The 21,864-nt window shown below is 40.9% G+C and overlaps 2 protein-coding genes across 3 annotated transcripts in view; one reads left to right on the top strand and one right to left on the bottom strand.

Moving 5' to 3' along the window:
• Nucleotides 1–5,221, top strand: part of ATAD5 (ATPase family AAA domain containing 5) — a 71,470-nt gene extending 66,249 nt beyond the window's left edge. Inside the window, exons 20-23 of the mRNA XM_060203986.1 lie at nt 1,067–1,248; nt 2,333–3,192; nt 3,841–3,999; nt 4,278–5,221. Of these exons, the coding sequence (XP_060059969.1) occupies nt 1,067–1,248; nt 2,333–3,192; nt 3,841–3,999; nt 4,278–4,356 (1,280 nt within the window). The 3' untranslated portion in view covers nt 4,357–5,221. The remainder of the gene's footprint in view (nt 1–1,066; nt 1,249–2,332; nt 3,193–3,840; nt 4,000–4,277) is intronic.
• A 3,443-nt stretch (nt 5,222–8,664) lies between these two features.
• On the bottom strand, nt 8,665–21,564 carry TEFM (transcription elongation factor, mitochondrial). Of its 2 annotated transcripts, XM_007530832.3 has the most exons (4): nt 21,336–21,560; nt 17,220–17,680; nt 13,613–13,762; nt 8,665–10,798 (listed from the first exon to the last, which is right to left on the bottom strand). In XM_007530832.3, exons 1-4 carry the CDS (start codon nt 21,364–21,366, stop codon nt 10,334–10,336), a joined length of 1,107 nt encoding a protein of 368 aa, XP_007530894.2. In that variant the 5' UTR covers nt 21,367–21,560; the 3' UTR covers nt 8,665–10,333. The 2 variants fall into 2 exon arrangements, with proteins under 2 accessions (XP_007530894.2, XP_060059967.1); XM_060203984.1 differs by lacking the exon at nt 13,613–13,762 and having other exon boundaries at nt 21,336–21,564.
• Between the last annotated feature and the right edge of the window lie 300 nt (nt 21,565–21,864).

Below are 21,864 nucleotides of genomic sequence, written 5' to 3'. Positions count from 1 at the left end.
ATTGGAAGTTCAAATAATAAGAAAAAATTTAAAGTAAAAGGTTGAGTGTAGTAGTTAGCATAATGGTTATGCAAAGAGCCTCTCATGCCTGAGGCTTTAAAGACCCAGGTTCAATCCCCCCACCCCCACCATAAGCCAGAGCAGTGCTCTGGTAAAATAAAAAAAAATGAAAAAGAGGTCTTCCTCATATCCTACAGGTAGCAGCTATTAGCCCATTAGCTATGCATGTACAAATAATACTACCTATTTTTTTTAGCAAAATTAACTAATACTCTATATTGCAAAGCAATTTTTTTTAGCTTGACAGTTTGTCAGCTAAACAGTCTTACCCTGTGCTTTTTCTTTTTTTTTTTTTTTAACTTTATAAAATTTATTTATTTTCTCTTTGGTTGCCCTTATTGTAGTTATTATTGTTGTAGTTATTGATGTCGTCATTGTTGGATAGGACAGAGAGAAATGGAGAAAGGAGGGGAAGACAGAGGGGGAGAGAAAGACACCTGCAGACCTGCTTTACTGCCTGTTAAGTGACTCCCCTGCAGGTAAGGTGAGGAGCCAGGGGCTTGAACTGGGATCTCTCCCGCCAATCCTTGCGCTTTGTGCCACGTGAGCTTAACTTGCTGCGCTACCGCCCGGCCCCCACTTTTTTTTTAAGATTTTTTTCTGTTATTAGTGAGAAAGATAGGCAGAGAGAGAAAGAACCAGACATCACTCTGGTACATGTGCTGCTGGGGATTGAACGGGACCTCATGCTTGACTCTCCAATGCTTTATCCATTGCGCCATCTCCCAGACCACTCCTGTTCTTTTTCAAAGCTGTATGTTATTACATATTGTGAAATGGAGATAACACACTTAATCATTGTCTGTTAGTGAATATCTAAGTTTACCATTCAAATACGTATTGGCTATCTTTACACCCATATCTTTGAATATGTCTGTGATTACTTTTGTTAGAGAGAAAAACAGAACGGGATGTAGTTCTTAAATTTGTTAAAGGGTCTTAGATTTTAAATTATTGTTTGCTATCATTTATTAAAAGTGTAGATAGTTATTATTTTCTTTTATAGGAGAAGATAGTAAAAATAGAAAACTTTTTTGCTCTGAAGATGGTCCTTGTTCTAAAAACAATCCAAAGAATACTAAAAGGAATCCTACAAACCTTCCCAAATGTGACACTGGCTGTGTTGATACCATGTTTGGTCTTAAGAATATTTTATCTCCATCTGAAGACTTATTTTCATTTTTCAAGGTATTTTCAGCTTCTCATTTGGAATATTAAATATAAGTGCTCTTTCAGCTTCATAATACTCTCATTTATTAATGGGGGGGGGGGTGAGAGAAAGACAACTAGAGAATCATTCCAGTACATGTTCTGCAGGGATAAATTTGGAACCTCATGCTTGAGAGTCCAGTGCTTTATCCACCACTCCACCTCCTGGACCTCTCTATCTTTTTAATCTTATGGTTACCTTAATTTTGCCTATAATTTTGTTTGTATAGTTTTCAGATTTCTTTTATTAAGATTTATTTTTATTGACTTCACATGAGATACAGAGTTTCACATGAGACAGACAGAGATGTCTATAGCACATGCAGTGCTATAGATTGACCTGGGAGCTTCTGACATGTAAATCCTGAACTCAACCATTGAGCTATTTTCGCAGCTTCTATACTTCAGATTGCTGACATTCATTAACACACTGTGCCATTTTTGACAGTCCATAGACACTGCTATAAATATCTATCGCAGAATTTAGAAACTTCAGATTAAAAAATATTATTTCAGAGGTAATTTTTAAACAAATTTTTAATTATTGGGGGGATAGATAGCATAAAGGTTATACAAAGAGACTCTCATGCCTGAGGTTCCAAAGTTCCAGGTTCAATCGCCTGTACCACCATAAGCCAGAGCTGAGCAGTGCTTTGGTTAAAATAAATAAAACTTTTTGAAAAGAATTCTAATTACTGAACTGTGATATATTCTAAATGTTAAAGAATTTAATTATTCAAATTAACAGTTTAAATTTATTATTAACTTTTAAAGATTTCATTTATATATTAATGAGAAAGGAGGAGAGAGAGAAAGAATCAGACATCACTCTGGTACATGTGCTACCAGGGATTGAGCTTGGGACCTCATCCTTGAGAGTTTAATGCTTTATTCACTGTGCCACCTCCTGAACCATCTAAATTTAATTTTAGACTTAGTCTATTTTGATATATTAAAGGAGTAGAGGTTAACGAAATTAAGAGGGATGATGCTTCATATGGGTAGGAAAGTGGTCCAACTGTATAGTATTATGACATTTCTTCACTCATTTTTTTTCCTTCAGCACAAAATCAGAACAAAGGAAGAATGGCATAAACTCATCCAGCTTCTTACAGAATTCCAAGTGCAGAATACTGATTTCTTTTACAGTAATCTTGAGTTCATTTTACCATTACCTGTTCATATCATTCCTGAAATAGAAAACATTTATAAGTCATCAGTTATTGGGGACAGCAGTCCATCATCAAAAAATTTGAAATGTCTTGTTAGGAAACATTCTGAAGGAGAACAACAATTGAAAAAGTCACCAAAAAAGAAATATAAGAAAAAAATTGTAACTCTAGATGATAGTGACTTATTTGACACTGAATTGGACTTTTCTGATGAGATTATTAGACTACCCCCTGCATCTTTCTCAAATTCAGAAGAGAGGAAAGCCACAGACAAGGAAAGCAACCTAGAGACAAAGAACTTAAAATGTTTAGAGTCTAACATTGAACCTATGCCTCATCCAGCTAAAACACCAGCAGAAAAAAAATGCTCTGCCCTTGTTTCTCATTGTTTAAATTCTCTCACTGAATTCATGGATAACATGTCCTTCCTAGATGGCTTTTTAACTGATGCAAGGGAACAAAAAGAATTTGGTAAAAATGACTTTAGTTGGACAAATGGAAAAGTTAAAAGTGGACTTTGTGATGAGTTTAGTCTTGAGAGTAATGATGGATGGATTTCTCAAAACTCTGGAGAATTAAAGGCAGCCATAGAAGCTCTCAGCTTTAGTAAATGTTCGTCTACTATTTCAAAAGCACTGGAGAACTTGGATTCTTGCAAGGCATTAGGAAAAGACCCAATGGAAGATCTTACAATTTATATTTCACAAAAGCGCAGCAATGTATATTTCAGTCAATCAGTGGCTAATTTGGAGTAAGTAATTTCTTTCTATTGTATAACATAGCCTCTAATGAACCTAGGAGACCAGCATGACTGCTGGGAACAGAAAGAATGAGATATTAGGGCAGGCTAGGCTGGGAGGTAAGTTTATTTATTAGGGCTGGCAAAATAGCACACTTGCATAGTGTGCTGCTTTGCCATGTGCATGACTTAGGTTCAAGCCTGGTATCCACTGAATTAATGGAAGCTTTGGTGCTGTGGTCTCTTTCACTATCTCTATATAAAGAGAGAGAGAAAGGAAGAAAGAAGGAAAGAGAAAAAAAAAAAATCATGGGGGAGAACCATAGCATCACTCTGGCCCATGCACAGCTGGGGATCAAATTCAGTGTATTAATGCCTGTAAATCTTTGCACTCCCTTCCACACCACTGAGGGGTTGGGGTGGGGGTGGGGTTCTTGAATGACAGGGAAAGGAGTTAGAATTTACTGTTATAGGTAGCAAACAGGGAACCACTAAATTTTTTCTGTATGGCAGTGATTGATGTGTTGAAAACAATACAGAAAATTAATATGGAATCCAATTATCTACTCAAAACTAGAAGCAGATAGCAGAAGAAGATTGTGTTTAACACTTTGTATTTTTTTGCACATTAAAAAGTAATGCATAACTTTTACATTACAGCAATGCTTCGAAGAGGGTTGCCGTAATTAAAAGTGTATTTTCTAGCCGATCTCTTCTGAACCTTGGTAGTAGGCAAGCTAGTATAACTGAATACTTGCCCACTCTTCGAAACATTTGTCGGACTGAGAAGCTAAAAGAACAAGGAAAAAGTAAAAGAAGGTAAAAGCATTATGAGAAATAACATTTCAAGGCCCAACAGAATAGCTTACCGGCTTGCATACTTGCTTTCATGTACAACCCAAGTCTGAGACTGGCCCCCACTACATTGGAGGAAGCTTTAGTACAGTGGGTATTTCTCTCTCTCCCTCTCCCTCTGAAAGTCAGCCTAGAGTGGTTAAGCCCTAGCAATGACAAAAAAAAAAAAATTTTTTTTTAGTTATTTCAACTATACTTTTATCTGATGACAATATTTTTTTCTTTTTATAATTTTTTGACAGGTTCCTGCACTATCTGGAAGGAATTCACCTTAACATTTCAAAAGAGACTGTCAACAGTTTAGCAGCTGCCTTCCCTTAATATGTTACATTAATCATGTCTTGTACAGATAATTATGTGGTCCTTAATATACTTTTTATATTGATGCTCATAGAAGAATTTATGTGTCTTAATGTACATTTAAAACAGGCTGTATATATATTTCTACTAATGTGCAAATATTTAAGTGAAAAAATTTGAGTTACAGATTGTATTTATAATTGTGGTAGTTTTTTTTTCTGAAAATATTTTGTATTATTCAATGACTTAGATTTTTTTATTATTATTTTTTTTACTTTGTATGTGACTGAGCTATTTATAGAGTAGAGATCACTAAGATATTTCTAAAGATGTTTTAGTGCTAAACAATTTATCACTTTTGCCTGAGACTCCAAGGTCCCAGGTTTAGTCCCCAGCACCACAATAAGGCAGAGTTAAGCAGTGCTCTGGTCTCTCTCTGGCTGTCATTAAAATACAATGAATATTAAAGAAAACAAAAACCAATTAATCATTTCCCCCTTAATTCACCTCTCTCCAACCAAATATCTATACTCTGTCATGTTGTGTGAATCATCTATGGGTGATAATCTTTTTAAAAATAAATTTTCAAACTGTATATATAATTCATAAAGGAATTCCCTAGGAAGAAAATTATGCTTTATTTAAAAAAATATATATCTTCCCAATAACACCTATTTCTAGTGTACTCCCCCATTGTTTTTTACTATTAAATGTTAAGTAAGTGAATCAAGATCATGAATTTTAAGTTTCATAAATCTTTTTTAATAACCATGCGATACCTTGTATATATTTTGCCAACTCTAATAATTTGCCTTGTACATTTCTTTTGTATTTTTGTACCATTGATGTTTTATTCCAAAGATATTAAATGATGTTAATATATATATATTTTTGACAAACTGCTATCGTTAACTATAACAGGATTCTGTTGTAGGATTTCTACATAATAGACATTTCGATTTATGGATGTTTTTGGAGAAAGTACACATTGTTTAATTACGAGATTTTAAATCATCACATTTCACTTAAGACCATTCTTACAACCTGGAAATAGTTTCCTGTTTAGAATGTTATATGTTGGGAGTTGGGTGGTAGCACAGCAGGTTAAACACAGGTGGTGCAAAGTGCAAGGACCAGTGGAAGGATCCTGGTTTGTGCCCCCGGCTCCCCACCTGCAGGGGAGTCGCTTCACAAGTGGTGAAGCAGGTCTGCAGGTGTCTGTCTTTCTCTCCCCCTCTGTCTTCCTCTCCTCTCTCCATTTCTCTCTGTCCTATCCAACAACGACGACATCAATAACAATAACTACAACAATAAACAAGGGCAACAAAAGGGAATATTTTTTAAAAAATTATAAAAAAAGAATGTTATATGTTAACATTTTGTTACATTATCTGGTGAATTAGAACTCAAAAGGATTTTATACAGTTAAAAAATAGATGTATGGGAGTTGGGCGGTAGCACAGTGGGTTAAGCGCAGGTGGCCCAAAGCGCAAGGACCGGTGTAAGGATCCTGGTTCAAGCCCCTGGCTCCCCACCTGCAGGAAGTCACTTCACAGGTGGTGAAGCAGGTCTGCAGGTGTCTTTCTCTCCCTCCTCTGTCTTCCCCTCCTCTCTCCATTTCTCTGTCCTATCGAACAATAACAACATCAATAATAACTACAACAATAAAAAAACAAAGGCAACAAAAGGGAATAAATTAAAAATATATAAATAAAAAAGATGTATATAGGTTTACCAGTGTGTATGAAAATGTTTAACATCTTATTTGTTTAATCTTTTTATTTTATTGACTATTGCTATTATTAAAGAGTAAAGCTGAAAGGCTTTATGCAGTTTTTTTTTTTTTGGCAACAAAAAAAATATATTCCAAAGCATTTTTATTTATTTTTAAATTTTTGCCTCCAGGGTTATCACTGGGGCTGTGTGCCTGCACTACAAATCCACTGCTCCTGGAGGCCATTTTTCCCATTTGTTGTTGTCAGTCGTCATTGTTGATGCTGTTATTGTTGCGGTTGTTGTTGGATAGGACAGAGAAATTGAGAGAAGAGGAAGACGGGGAGAATAAGATAGACACATGCCGACCTGCTTCACTGCTTGTGAAGCGACCCCTCCTGCAGGTGGGGACCCAGGGGCTTGAACTGGGATCCTTGTGCGGGTCCCTTTGCTTCACGCCATAAGCGCTTAACTAAAACATCTTTTTTTAAAAAAAGTATATGATGAAAAAAGGAACATAGCATAATGGTTGTGCAAGACTTTAATGTCTGAGGCTCCAAGCTCCCAGGTTCAGTACTCTAGTGAAAAAAAAAGTATATGGATTATACTTACAGCACACCAGGGAGCCAGGCGGTGGCACACCTGGTTAAGCACACACATTACAGTGCACAAGGACCCGGGTTTAAGCCCATGGTCCCCACCTGCAGGGGGAAAGCTTCATAAGTGGTGAAGCAGGGCTGTAGTTGTCTGTCTCCCTTTCTAGCTCTTCCCCCCCCTTCAATTTCTCCCTATCTCTATCCAATAATATATAAATTAATAAAAAATAATTTTAAAAAAGGGTGGGGGAGATAGCATGATGGTTATGCAAACAAGACTCCCATACCCAAGGTTCGAAGATCCCAGGTTCAATTCCCCATACCACCATAAGCAAGAGCTGAGCCAGTGCTCTGGTAAAAAAAAAAAAAGATTTCAACACACAAAACACACCACTGCATGAGTTCTCTAATTTGATAATTTTTTTTTTAAAAAAATTCTCTTTTGTTGCCCTTGTTTTATTGTTGTTGTTATTATTGATGTCGTTGTTGGATAGGACAGAGAGAAGTGGAGAGAGGAGGGGAAGGCAAAGAAGTGGGGAGAGAGACACCTGCAGACCTGCTGCACTGCCTGTGAAGACTCCCCTGCAGGTGGGGAGCCGGGGGCTCGAACCGGGATCCTTAAGCCGGTCCTTGTGCTTTGCACCACATGTGCTTAACCCAATGCGCTACCACCTGACTCCCAATTTGATCATTTTTTTATTAGAGAAGTCTATTTCTCAGTCTTTGAAAACTTGAGCTATAAAAAATAAATTCATTGTAGTCAAAACTTAAAAAAAAATACAGGGGCTATTTTCCTTTCTGTTGTAGATATATTAATAGCATTTCAAATATTAAATATAAAATATTTGAAAATATACTATAAAAATATTAAATATAAAAAATTGGTGCGAGAAATAGAGCAGTACTCTAATGCATACAGTACAGGAGACTGAACTTAGAACTTAACACTTGTGGGAGTAGGGCAGTAGCACAGTGGGTTAAGCCCACGTGGCGCAAAATGTGAGGATCCCTGTTCGAGCCCCCAGCTCCCCACCTGCAGGGGTGTCGCTTCACAGGTGGTGAAGCAGGTCTGCAGGTGTCTGTCTTTCTCTCCCTGTCTTCCCCTCCTTTCTCCATTTCTCTCTGTCCTATCCAACGACAACATCAATAACAAGAATAACTACAAGAACAATTTAAAAAAGGACAACAAAAGGGAATAAATAAATATTAAAAAAATAAAGAACTTAACACTTGTTCTGCATGATACTGCACCACCCCCTGGGCCACTTAATACTGGATTTTATTTATTGTTTTTAACCAAAGCACTGCTCAGCTCTGAGTTGGTGCAGAGGACTGAACCTGGGGCTCTGGAGCCTCAGGCATGGAAGTCTTTTGCATAACCAGTATCTCCCCAGCCCAATACTGTATTTTAGATTAAGTATAATTTTGGAAAAATTTCCCTCATTCTTAAAGGTAATAAATTCCTGTCAGATTTTTTTGTTTTGCTTTATTACATGAGAGTTTTCAAATGAGAGAGAAAGAAGTCAGAGTACCACTCTGTTGCTACTATGTATGTGGTACTAGTATGTGGTACTAGGGCTCCTATTGGGAACAGCAGACATGCAGGTCCAACCTTCTATCACTTGAGTTATTCCCCCCCGCTCCCCTGCCTCCCCATAGAATTTCTGTAAGGTTTATATTCACTTTGTGATAAAAGTAACCAAATGTGATTTTTCAGCATATAATGTCATATCCTGATGTCTAAAATGGACACATTTTTCTCTTATATCTGTTTTCAGAAACAGGTGGAAGAATGCCATACATCTGGCATTAACACCTGAGTGGTTGACAAAGCACTTTACCAAAATACAAAACACTGGGGAAGGGAGTGATTTGGAGGAAAGAGCATGACCTCAGGTGTATATTTAACTATGTAGATAATGCTTCTAAGTTGAAGATTTTATATATAATCACATATGTAAATGTAGAGCTTTACACAGGACAGCAAGTATGGAATAAAAAACTAATCTAGGTCACTGGAGATGCAAAAAGTGAAGATTTCAGGTTTATTATTTTTTTCCTTCTCCAAATAAGTACATTTCATTTTTAAATTGACATCAAAGAAACTTGAATTGAGACTAGGTAAGATAGGAGGGCATTAACTAAAGCAAATGTAATGGAAAACAGAACAAAAAAAAACCCCACCAGTGTTACTTTTCTGAAAAGATGTCTTCTTAGGGCTAGGGCTATAGCCTTCTGTACGTGGGCCCATGGATTTGAGTCTCGGCAACACATGGAAACACTCTGGACAGCACTGCCGGGGTGGGAGGGGGAAGCTCTGGATGGTAGAGCAGTGTTTTTACCATCTCTATCTCTAACCTTCTATCTAGAGGAAAGAAAAAACAAATGACTGCCGGGAGCAGTGGAGTTGTGCAAGCTCCAAGCCAGCAATAACCCTGATAGCCAAAAAAGAAAAAAAAAAAAAAAAAAAAAAGGAAGGGGTGGTGGCGGTGAACCTAGTTGAACACACACATTACCATGCATAAGGACTCAGGTTCAAGCCCCCGCTCCCCACCTGCAGGTCACAAGTGGTGAAGCAGGTCTGCACGTGTCTTTCTCCTACCCTCTCAGTTTCTCTCTGTCCTATCACATAAAATATAATGGAAGGAAAAAATAGCTACCAGGAATAGTAGATTTGTAGTATAGGCACTGAGCCTCAGCTGATAACCCTATTTACAATAAATACAATGAGCAGGTTGGGGAAGATGATCCTAACAGACAAAACTTGTTTATTCTGGGTCGGATAGACTGAGAATTCCACAGCCTTGTTACCAATTAGAATTAGCTTTATTCCTGCAAAGAACACTACCCAGAAAAGTCATTATTCCCTATTAATAAAATTATGCAAATTCTTCAAATAGTATTTGCTTTTTAAAAAATGTTTATCCCCTTTTGTTGCCCTTGTTTTATTGCTGTAGTTATTATTATTGTTATTTATTGTTTTTGGATAGGACAGAGAGGGGAAGATGGAGAAAGACACCTGCAGACCTGCTTCACCGCTTGTGAAGCGACCCCCTACTTTAGGTGGGGAGCTGGGGGTTCCAACCGGGATCCTTAAGCCGATCTTTGCGCTTTGCGCCACGTGTATTTGTTTTATTTATTTATTTATTTATTTGCCTCCAGGCTTATTGCTGGGGCTCAGTGCCTGCACTATGAATCCACTGTCCCTGAAGGCCATTCCCCCCCCCCCTCGTTGTTCTTGTAGTTGTAGCCTTGTTGTGGTTACTATTGTTGTTGATGTCATTCATTGTTGGATAGGACAGAGAGAAATGGAGAGAGGAGGGGAAGACAGAGAGGGGGAGAGAAAGACACCTGCAGACCTGCTTCACAGCTTTCACCGCTTGTGAAGCAACTGCCCTGCAGGTGGGGAGCTGGGGGCTAGAACCGGGATCCTTACTCTGGTCCTTGAGCTTTGCACCAATCACATGCGCTTAACCTGCTGCGCTACCACCCGACCCCTGAGTACTTGCTTCTAAAGGGAGATAACAGCTTGTTTTTGTTGTTTAGGGGGCACCTTACTGTTTAATACTTAACCAAAAAGGCACAGGATTTCATATGGTATCTACTGATTTATCTTTGGTTTATTGTAAACCATTCACTAGCCAAATGCCCAACTTTAAATATTTAAATACACTCAAACATGTTTTCTGTTAATGTGGATCTTCAGAACACCTGGCTTTAGGTACACGGTCCAAAACTATTAATTCGTAGAAGGCAATAGCTTGTAACAGTGAGTCATATAACTCTTCTATTCTATATTGTTCAGTAGAAGAAAACATCTGTCTGTAGCGGACTATCTTATCAGGTGGGAAGAATACCCGAGGTCTTGCCGTCAGTACGGAGTCTGAGAGGAACTGCTTCACTAGTTCTTTTCCACTCGTCCGTGTGTTACCAACCATCAGTTCGAAGTGTCTTCCCACGGCATTCCGATTCATGCTCAGCACCTGATGCCGGCCATCCTGGGCAAAAGTCTTATTTAACATGGTATACAGCATGGCTTCTATGATATGAAAATGTAATAGTGCAGGAAACAGAGATAAGTTCTGAACTGAAATTCCTATTTTTTGCAGAACATAGAAGTCAGCTTCAGGTATCTTTGAAATGATCGAAGAAATCTGGCAGGGGGAAAAAAAAGACAAAATAAGTAAGCATAAATAATTCATAAGTTTCATTGTTAGGGTTCCCTCTCTATCTCATTTCTTTTCTTTACCTTCTTTTTTCTTTTAGTGAAGCCAGAGCCTCACCCACGCTGGTTTACTGCTCTGGGCCGCTTTTTACAAATAGAGACACCAAAATACTGGAGATTCCTCTGGTGTCATAACACCTACTCTGTGGTGCTGAAGCTGGAACTTGGACTGTATGCATGGTAAAGGTACATGCCCTACTTAGTGAGTGCTCTGTCTGTCCCTCACATATTTATACTGTTATTTGTATTTCTGATTACTCAATCGGTATTTTATGAGAGACCAGGACAAAGAAGTCCTAGTCTTGGTTCTATTAGGAATAAGCTGAGCTAAGACAAGCCATTTAGTACTCCTAAGTACAATTTTTTCCCTTTTTAAATTATCTTTATTTATTTATTGGATACAGACAGCTAGAAATTGAGAGGGAAGGGGGAGATAGGGACAGAGACAGGGAGACACCTGCAGACCTGTTTCACTATTTGCAAAGCCTTCCCCCTGCAAGTGGGGGACCAGGGGCTTGAACCTGGGTCCTTGCACATTGTAACATGTGTGCCACCACCAGGCTCCCCTAAGTACCTTTTTCTTAGCTATAAAAATGGGTTGCCTAATTAAAATTGAGTTTCTTTTTTTTTAAAAAAAATTCTTATATATATATATATATTTAAATATTTTATTTATTTATTCCCTTTTGTTGCCCTTGTTTTATTGTTGTAGTTATTGTTGTCGTCGTTGTTGGATAGGACAGAGAGAAATGGAGAGAGGAGAGAAAGATAGGCACCTGCAGACCTGCTTCACCGCCTGTGAAGCGACTCCCCTGCAAGTGGGGAGGCGGGGTTCGAACCGGGTTCCTTATGCCGGTCCTTGTGCTTTGCGCCACCTGCGCTTAACCCGCTGCGCTACAACCCGACTCCCAAAATTGAGTTTCTAGGTGGCTGGGAATGTTGCTCTATGGTAGATGGCATGCTTTGCCTCTACTAGGGTAGAGACTCGGGTTTGCTTCCTCCCTTCACCCCCAATTATCTAAAAATCCCTGAATGCAACTCCCAGGACTACAAGACTTTTTTAAGGATTCATACTCAGCATCTGTTAACCCTAACCCCCAAATGCTAAGGGTTCATGCAGCAACTAAAACTTCAATTTTTGGAGAACTAGCTTACAAGGTGGGGTGTCTGCCTTGTCATATACTGTGGATAAAAACAGGTGCTGTGGTGTCTGACTCTCTGAAGATAATATCCCAGTAGTGTGAGGAGTCATCAAAAAACAACTTGAAGAATGAGAATTCTTCACACACGGTGGGGGGGGGGGGTTGAGGGGGGAGCACCCTAAACAGGCAAAATAATTCTAAGAAAAATAGAACTAAAGGGAGTCAGGTGGTAGCTTAGCCGTTAAGTGCAAGGACCCGTGCAAGGATTCCGGTTTGAGCTCCCGACTCCCCACCTGCAGGGGAGTTGTTTCACAAGTGGTGAAGCAGGTCTGCAGGTGTCTATCTTTCTCTCCCCCTCCTTGTCTTTCCCTCCTCTCTCCATTTCTCTCTGTCCTATCCAACAACGACGACATCAATAACAACAATAATAACTACAACAATAAAACAAGGGCAACAAAAGGGAATTTTTTTTTTTCTTCTCCAGGGTTATTGCTGGGCTTGGTGCCTGCACCATGAATCCACCGCTCCTGGAGGCCATTTTTCCCCCTTTTTGTTGCCCTAGTTGTTGCAGCCTCGTTGCGGTTATTATTGCCATTGTTGACGTTGCTTTGTTGTTGGGTAGGACAGAGAGAAATGGAGAGAGGAGGGGAAGACAGAGAGAGAGGGGGAGAGAAAGATAGACACCTGCAGACCTGCTTCACCGCCTGTGAAGCGACTCCCCTGCAGGTGGGGAGCCGGGGGCTCGAACCGGGATCCTTATGCCGGTCCCTGCGCATTGCGCCACGTGCGCTTAACCCACTGCGCCACTGCCCGACCCCCGGAAATAAATATTTTTTTAAAATTAAAAAAAAAAAAAAGAACTAAAATGGAGGTATCATGCCTCAGCTTCAAATTTACTATGAAACAGTATTAATCAGAATGGCACAGTACTGGAATAAAAAGACACAAAGACCAATGGAACAGAACTGAGATCCCCAAAATAAAGCTACACACAACAGAAAACTAATATATGACAGGAGCTAACAGCAGAAAATAGAACATGGAAAGTTTCTTCAAGGGCTGAGTGCAGATAACATAATGGTTATGCAAACAGACTCTCATGCCTGAGGCTCCAAAGCCCCATGTATAAAAAAAAAAAAGTTTCTTCAATAAGTGATGTGAGAGAGCCATGAAGATAGCTCAGTGTTAAAGAGTACAGGGAGGGCATGCCTAAGGATTCAGGTTTGACCCTTTGCACTGTCATATGCCAAAGCTGAGTAGTGCTCTGGTATCTCTCTCCCTCTCTTTCTCTCTCTCTCTCACACACACACACACACACACACACACACACACACACACACTTTCCTTTCTATTTATTTGATAGGAGAGAGAAACTGAGAGGGGAAGGGGAAACAGAAGGGAGAAAGAAACACATGCAAACCTGCTTCGTTGCTTGTGAAGTGTTCCCCCTTGTGGGAGCAGAGTCTTGAACCTGGGTTCCTTGTGCATGATAATGTGTGCACTCAAGTGGATGTGCCTGGCTCCCTACATTCCTTTTGGAACTAGACAGTTAAAACTACACAGGAACAGCAAGTAGGAATTTGGAAGTGCAGTTATCTTACCTTTTGAAAATAGACAGATGACTGGTATTTTCCTTTAATCAGCTGGCAACATTCATTTTGCTGCCAGTCCAGCACTGCCAAATTACGATCTAGGTGCACCCAGGCAATTTTCCGAGTACCAAAAACAATGGACACAATACTGTTAGCTGCCTAAAACAAAAAGGCTAGTTTATTTAAAAGTGTAAAGATTTTAACAAATACAAACTTTAAGCTAAAAATCAGAAGGTCAATTTAGTTTATGCAAAAAATGTATGCAGTTTATGAATTGAAGTTTTTGTAATGATGTGTATTTATTTTATTATTTTTATATTTATTTATTCCCTTTTATTGCCCTTGCTTTTTATTGTAGTTATTATTGATGTTGTTGTTGTTGGATAGGAAAGAGTGAAAATGGAGAGAGGAAGGGAAGACAGAGGGGGAGAGAAAGATACCTGCAGACCTGCTTCACCACTTGTGAAGCAACTCCCCTGCAGATGGGGAGCCGGGGACTCAAACCGGGATCCCATTGCAGGTCCTTGCACTTTGTGCCACCTGAGCTTAACCCACTGCACTACTGCCCAACTCCCTTATTTTATTATTTTTATTTATCAGACCACTCTTCAACTCTGGTTTTTGGTGGGCCTGGGGACTGAACCCTCAAGTATGAAAGGCTTTTTGCATAATGATTATGCTATCCCCCCAACCCTGAACTGAGAATAGCTTAACAAATGCAAGAGAAGCCCAGAAGGTGATAAAGAAATAAATTTTCAAGTTTGAGGTCCAAAGTTCAATCCTTAGCATAACATATGCCAAAGTGATATCATTCTCTTTCTCTATCCCTGCGTCCATTACTAAATGAACAAAACAAACAAACAAACAAAAAAAGCACAATGAATTTGTATTAAAAGGTAACCGGTAGTGTAGCCAGTGGCACACATGGTTTAGTGCACACATTACAGTGCACAAGGACCCAGGTTCAAGCCCCTGGTCCCTACCTGCTGGGGGAAAGCTTCATGAGTGGTGAAGAAGCAGGGCTGCAGATCTCTCTCACCTCTCAATTTCTGTCTCTATCAAATAATAAATGAAAATATTAAAAAGAAAGAAAAAAAGGTAACCAGTAGCAGTCAGTTTATACACAAAGAACCTTCACTCTTTCTCAACATTGGCTCAAAGTACCAGGTACTGAACAAAGAAATAGAAATCCATATACATAAAAATTGTCACCAGGGTGGGGATAGTTAGCATGATGACTATGTAAAAAGACTCTCATGCCTGAGGCTCCAAAGTCCCAGGTTCAATCCTTTGCACCACCATAAGCCAGAGGTAAGCAGTGCTCTGGCTAAATAAAGTCACCATATAGCAGTTAAATTAAAAAGAACATAAATGGCCATGGTAGACCTATTGGCACGTTGAGTAAAAGGTAAATGGGAAGACATTTCACTTAAATGGCCATAAAGATAAGTTATATCATCTCATACCCAGGCAGTAGAATAAAACTTGAAAATGGGGTAGGAGCCAGGTGGTGGTCTGCCAGAAGCCATTTCTCTGCTTGATAAGCTTTGAAACAATGGAAGCCCTCGAGACAAGTTTTCATTTCCCCCACAGGCAGGCCATTTCCCCTTAGGTAGGCCATTTATCAGAAAGCAAATGACACACCACATAGTTGTGGTAACAAACATGATTTCGGCCATTGTATGTTGCAAGGAACATTCCACCCTGATGATTGCTCCCCCTCCTCCTCCTCCAGCAATCCCCCTTCCCCAAAGCCTTATAATGCCTGTGAACACAATAAAATTTTGCAGCTTGATCAGAATCCTGTCTTGCTGTCATTTCTCGTGTCTCATGTTCCATTCATTCCAGGTTCGTGGGTTCCTAGCCCCTGTTCACGCCCCGCTGGCCGGGGCAGTGGTCATCGGGCTGAGCTCACACACTGGGTTCAAGCCCAGGGCCCCCACTTGCAAGGAGGAAGCTTCATGAGCAGTGAAACAGTGCTGCAGGTATTTGCTCCATCCATACTTTTCCCTTCTCATTTTTTCTCTGTATGGGGAAAAAAAAAAAAAAGGCCACCAAGAGCGGTAAATTTGTCATGTATGCACTGAGCTCCAATGGTAAAGCTGGTGGAAAACAACTTGAAAATAAAGAATACTAGAAGAGCAGGCAGATCTTTTATGAAAAAGATAACTTACTTTACTCTGAGAGCTACAGAGCAATGCAATGGCTTCTATCTCTTTTTTATTATTTATTGAATAGAGACAAAAAGAAGTTGAGAGGGAAGGAGGAGACAGAGAGGGAAAGAAAGAGAGACACTTGTAGCCCTGCCTTACCACTTGTGAAGCTTTCCTTCTGCAGGTGGGGATGAGGGCTTAAACCAGGTATTTGCACACTGTAACATGCACTCAACCAGGTGCGTACCACCACCTGGCCCCTCTCCCTGCTATCTCTCATGTGAAACTCTCAAGCATTATAAACAAAATAAATTAAGAAAAGGAATTTAAGGGGCCAGAGATAGCTCGCTTGGTAGAAAGCACATTTCATTATGTACTAGGATCCCGGTTTGAGAGTCCAGCCATCACTTGTGATCTTCTGCATTGGGTAGGAGCTACATGAGCCACAGAGCAGTGCTATGGTGTTTCTTTGTCTCTCCCTGTCAAAATACATACATAGGGGGTCAGGTGGTAGCACAGCGGCGCAAAGTGCAAGGACCGGCATAAGGATCCGGGTTGGAGCCCCCAGCTCCCCACCTGCAGAGGAGTCGCTTCACAGGTGGTGAAGCAGGTCTGCAGGTGTCTATTTTTCTCTCACCCTCTCTGTCTTCCTCTCCTCTCTCCATTTTTCTCTGTCCTATCCAACAACGATGACATCAACAACAACAACAATAACCATAACAAGGCTACAACAACAAGGGCAACAAAAGGGAGAAAAATGGCTTCCAGGAGCAGTGGATTCATAGTGCAGGCACTGAGCCCCAGCAATAACCCTGTAGGAAAAAAAAAACAAAACATACATACATACATAAATGAATACAGGGGCTAGGTGGTGGCACACTGAGTTAAGTGCACATAGTGTGAAGCACAAGGACTGGTGCAAGGATCCTAGTTTGAGCCCCTGGCTCCCCACCTACAGGGGGGTCAATTCACAAGTGATGAAGCAGGTCTGCAAGTGTCTATCTTTCTCTCCTCTCTGTCTTGACCTCCTCTCTCAATTTCTCTTTGTCCTATCCAACAAAAGCAATAACAACAAAAAGGAAAATAAATGGCCACCAGGAGTAGATTTGTTGTGCTGACACCAAGCCCCAGTGATAACCCTGGAGGCAAATAAAATAAATACAATTCTTCCTAAAGTACTCTCCTCTCCCAGCTAGCTTAAGTCTTTCCTTCAAAATCCATGATGAGTTCTTTAATTAAAGTTCCCCAACACTCACAGCTTACAGTTCTCTCTCGTTAAATCTGCCAATTTGCTCTAGTACATTATTTCAGGTACTATTATAATAGTGATTTACTTATATGTCTGTCCCCACCAATTAAACTATAAGTTGCCTGAAGATATCTTGGTATCCAGACTAGTTAAGTGCAGAGTAGATTCTAAATTACTCAGGCAGTATAACAGACACACAAAAATAAGAATATACCTTAAGTTCTTCTCTTCCTATTTCTGGATTGATAAGGTTTCTCAACACTCGGTTTTCCTGGTTCTCTCTTTTTTTCCCAGCATTGGGAAAAAGAATAGAGTTACAAACTTGAATGGTAGTTTTATACTGGAACAGGGGCACATCCATTAAACTCTCCAGATTCTGAAAAGGCCCAAACTTTTCTCTGTGTTCTACAATATTGTTGGACCTTCTTCCACGAAGTAGCCTGACTGCTTCAAGTTCTTTATCAGATGCTGTATTCAGCACATGTAAGATGGAAGCCTGTTGTTTTGCAGAAAAGAGTTTGTCAAGTGCTTTTTCAGACTCCTTAGGATTTTCATCACACATACCAACAACGGGAATACTTTTTGTAGGGGTCGTGGATTTCTTCCGACAGCAGGAATTGTGTAGGGTCTGGAAAAAGGATGACTCTAACAGAGCTGGAAAACATCGCCACCTGCCTAGAAGGATAATTAACAAAATAAAAATTGAGATAGCTTACTTCCTTTGAACATATGCATATATTGGGTTGTTGGAAAAGTCATGACATTTTTCTGTTTTTCTATGCAAAAATGTTATGACTTGGAGCTCAGCTTCCCCAGAGACACACCTTACTAGGGAAAGATAGAGGCAGACTGGGAATATGGACCGACCAGTCAACGCCCATGTTCAGCGGGGAAGCAATTACAGAAGCCAGACCTTCTACCTTCTGCAACCCTCAACGACCCTGGGTCCATGCTCCCAGAGGGCTAGAGAATGGGAAAGCTATCATGGGAGGGGGTGGGTTATGGAGATTGGGTGGTGGGAATTGTGTGGAGTTGTACCCCTCCTACCTTATGTTTTTGTTCATTAATCCTTTCTTAAATAAAAAATTTTAAAAAATGTTATGACTTTTCTGATAGCTCAATATATACACATGTACACACATATATTTGATGGATTGTTTTTGTTTTTCATGAGAAATAGCTTCTTGTTTTGGATTGTTTTTGTTTTTCATGAGAAATATCTTCTTGTTTTTTGTGACTAAGTTCATTTATTGGATAGAGACAGAGAGAAATTTCGAGGAAAGGGAGAGAAAGAAAGGATAGAGAAGGGCCAGGCAATGGCGCACCTGGCTAAGTGTACACACACTACAGAGTGCAAGGACTCAGTTCAAGCCCCTGGCTCCCCTCTGACCCCCCACCCCCTGCAGGGGGAAAGCTTCATGAATGATGAAGTAGAGCTGCAGGTGCCTCTTTCCCTCTCTATCTCCTCCTCCCCTCTCAATTTCTGTCTCTATCCAATAATAAATAAATAAAGATTAAGGGGCTGGGTGGTGGCACACCTGGTTGAATACATTTGTTAAAGTATGATAAGACCAGAGTTTGAGCCACCAGACCCCACTAGCAGGTGTCTCTCTGTCTCTCTCTCTCTCTGCCACTCCTTCCCTCTCGATTTCTGGCTGTCTCTATCCAATAAATAAATAAAATAAAATAAAATAGACATCTACAGCATTGCTTCATTATCCATAAAGCTTTCCCTAAAGATGGGAAGTAGGCTCGAGCCCATGTCCCTAAACATTGTAACATGTGCTCTTCAGGGTGGAGTCTGGTCCCTTTGTGAACAAGTTCTAATTTATTTACAATAGGATACAGAGAAATTAAGAGAGGGAGGAAAGATAGAAAAGGAGGAAGAAAACCTTCACTTATGAAGCTTCTCCTTTGCAGGTGAGAATCCAAGGCTTGAACCCTGGTCCTTGAGCATGGTAACATGTGTGCTCAACCAGGTATGCTACTACCTGGCCCCTCATGGAATGGTTTTAAATTTTACTATCTACAAGTCTTTCTTTAAAGATTTATTACCTCATTAATTAAAGAACCAAAGCATCATGTTGGCACATGCAGTGCTAGGGGTGGGACTCTGTACCTCACGCTTGAAGGTCTACAGCTTTATCCATATGCTACTTCCCAGGCCAGTTAAAATCTTATTTTTATGCTCACCAAGAAGTATGTACTGGGTGAGGAGATAGCATTATGATTATGCAAAATGACTTTCATGTTTGAGCTTCCTAGGTCCCAGGTTCCATCCCCAGTACCACCATAAGCCAGAGCCAAGTTGTACTCTGGAAAAATAAATAAACTCTCCCCTTCCCAGATGGTGCTGGAGTTGGAACCTAGGCCCTTGCATATGGTAAAAGAGTGCACTCTACCACTCCCAACATTTTTTTTCATTATCTTTATTTATTTATTGGATAGAGACAGCCAGAAATAAAGAGGGAAGGATAGAATAAGAGTAAGAGAGACAGAGAGACACCTGCAACACTGCTTCACCACTTGTGAAGCTTTCCCCCTGCAGGTGGGGATCGGGGACTCGAACTCGGGTCCTTGCGGACTGTAACATGTGCGCTCAACCAGGTGCTCCACCACCCAGCCCCCTTCCAACATTTAAAAATAGATTTTTTTTTCAGGGAGTCGGCAGTAGCACAACGGGTTAAGCACATGTGGTGGCAAAGCGCAAGGACTGGAGTAAGGATCCTGGTTCGAGCCCAGGCACCCCATTTGCAGGGGAGTCGCTTCACAGACAGTGAAGCAGGTCTGCAGGTGTCTATCTTTCTCTCCCCCTCTGTCTTCCCCTCCTCTCTCCATTTCTCTCTGTCCTATCCAGTAATAATACTAAAAGGCCTCTAGGAACAGTGGATTCGTAGTGCTGCAGCAAGCCCCAGGAATAATTCTGGAGGCAAAAGAAAAAGGGGGGGGGGGGAGAAAAGAAAATGGTTCTTCCTGAAAGGTGGGGTGTTGAGCTAGTTTCGTGGAAGACATGATGGAAGTCAGCAGAAGAGAGGAAGTTTTGCGGGTTTGTTTTCACTAAGTGGCAAAGTCTGTGTAGCTGTCATCCCAGGAGACAACAGGAATGTGAGGAGTGTCTATCTTTCTCTCCCCCTCTCCGTCTTCCCCTCCTCTCTCCATTTCTCTCTGTCCTATCCAACAACTACATCAATAACAACAATAATAACTACAACAATAAAAAAAAAACAAGGACAACAAAAGGGAAAATAAAATATATAAAATTTTTTTTAAAACTTCAAAAAAAAGACTATTGAAAAATAGAGTTTTTTTCTTTTAAAAATATTTATTAATGGTGGGGGGAGGGGGAGGAATCAAAGCATAACTAGCAGAGATCCAACGCTTAACCTATTGCTGCTAACTCCCAGTTTATGTTTTTTTGTTTGTACGTTTTGTTTTTCTTGCCTCCAGGGTTATGGCTGGGGCTTGTTGCCTGCACTACAAATCCGTTGCTCCTGGCGGCCATTTTTTCCATCTTGTTTTTTTTTTTGTTGTTGTTCGATAGGACAGAGAAATCGAGCGAAGAGGGGAAGAGGAGGAAGAGAAAGACACCTGCAGACCTGCTTAAGGTGTCAGAGAGAGAGGTAAAGGAAGAGGGAGAAAGAGATAGATACTGGGACATGGAACTGGGGTGGGAACTCCAACTCTCAGATATGCAAGTCACATACTCTACCAACTGAGCTATTTGCCAGGCTGCTGCTCTAACATCATGGATACTTTTTAATAAACTTTAAAGGTATTTTCTTGGGAGAGGGACAACTGACATCTCTTGTCAACAATATTTATACTCACTAGCTTCGGGTGGGGGAGATAGCAAAATGGCTATGTAAACAGGTTCAATCTCAGGCATCACCATAAATAAACCACAGTTGAGCAACTCTCTGGTACAAAATATATAATATATATGTATATTTCACTAGAGTGGTATAATTATGGGCGGCTTTAACTCTATTCTATACACTTCCCAAGATTTTACTACGTTTCTGCAAGAAGAAAAATCATACAAGGAACAAACTGTAGGGTCATAAAACCAAGAGTCACTCTGACAGCGCAGCCACTGGGAAATAAAGCGGCCAGAGGTCAGCACGCAGGTGGAATCCGACCCCTTTGTCCCCCGCCCCTGCCGCCCGCAGAGCCCCAACCCAGGGCACCACTGATGCTCCAAGGATCGGGGACCAGAACGGCTCAGACAGGGGTCCAGAAGGCCGACTAGATATGGGACCCGCCAAAGGAAACAGCCTACGGAGAGCGCTTCACTTAGCCGCCAAATCAAGCCAATATTCCAGGACCTTACCTCCTGTCAGAAGGAGGCTACTGACGCTCATCCTCCAAGTATAATCAGTCAAATTTGCACAATGCACGCTTCTTCCACCGACTTCCGCTTCCTGCGTGCTTCAAGACAAAGTGTCCCGCCGCTCCACTGAATAGTTCCTACAAAGGCCTCGTTCCTGCGCTGCCTGGTGGGAGGAGCTTCCGGTTGAGCATTGGGTGGGTCTGGGTCCGTCCCGGAGCCAACGGAAGGAAGCCTGTGGGAGTCGAGTTTCCCAGAGGGGAGTTTCTGAGAGACATTTGCACCACTGCGGTCCCTGACAGCTAGTAGACCCTGGAATACTCAGGCGTGTTGTAGACGGTGGCTGGGAAGGTCGCTCTGGGGAGACTCCTCGGGTTTCTTTAAGGTCCATAGACCCAAGTATTACGCGAGGGGAAGAATAGCGGGAACACAAACCACCCCAATACCCGGTAGCGCGGAAGAAGCGGGACAAGTGCGCGTCTGCGAGCAACTCAGCCGGAAGCCCGCGCGCACGGGCACGGGAGGAGCGGGC

The sequence above is a fragment of the Erinaceus europaeus genome, chromosome 12 (genome assembly GCF_950295315.1).
Source record: "Erinaceus europaeus chromosome 12, mEriEur2.1, whole genome shotgun sequence".
NCBI classification, from domain to species: domain Eukaryota; kingdom Metazoa; phylum Chordata; class Mammalia; order Eulipotyphla; family Erinaceidae; genus Erinaceus; species Erinaceus europaeus.
This window is presented reverse-complemented; position numbering and strand designations above follow the sequence as displayed.

Bases quoted from the DNA above. Each gene is read 5' to 3' on its own strand.
- TEFM (XM_007530832.3), bottom strand. From the start codon at position 21,366: ATGAGCGTCAGTAGCCTCCTTCTGACAGGAG. The intron at 17,681-21,335 runs GTAAGGTCCTGG...TTATCCTTCTAG, and splicing joins TAGCCTCCTTCTGACAGGAG to GCAGGTGGCGATGTTTTCCA. The intron at 13,763-17,219 runs GTATATTCTTAT...TTTTTGTTTTAG, and splicing joins TAGGAAGAGAAGAACTTAAG to GCAGCTAACAGTATTGTGTC.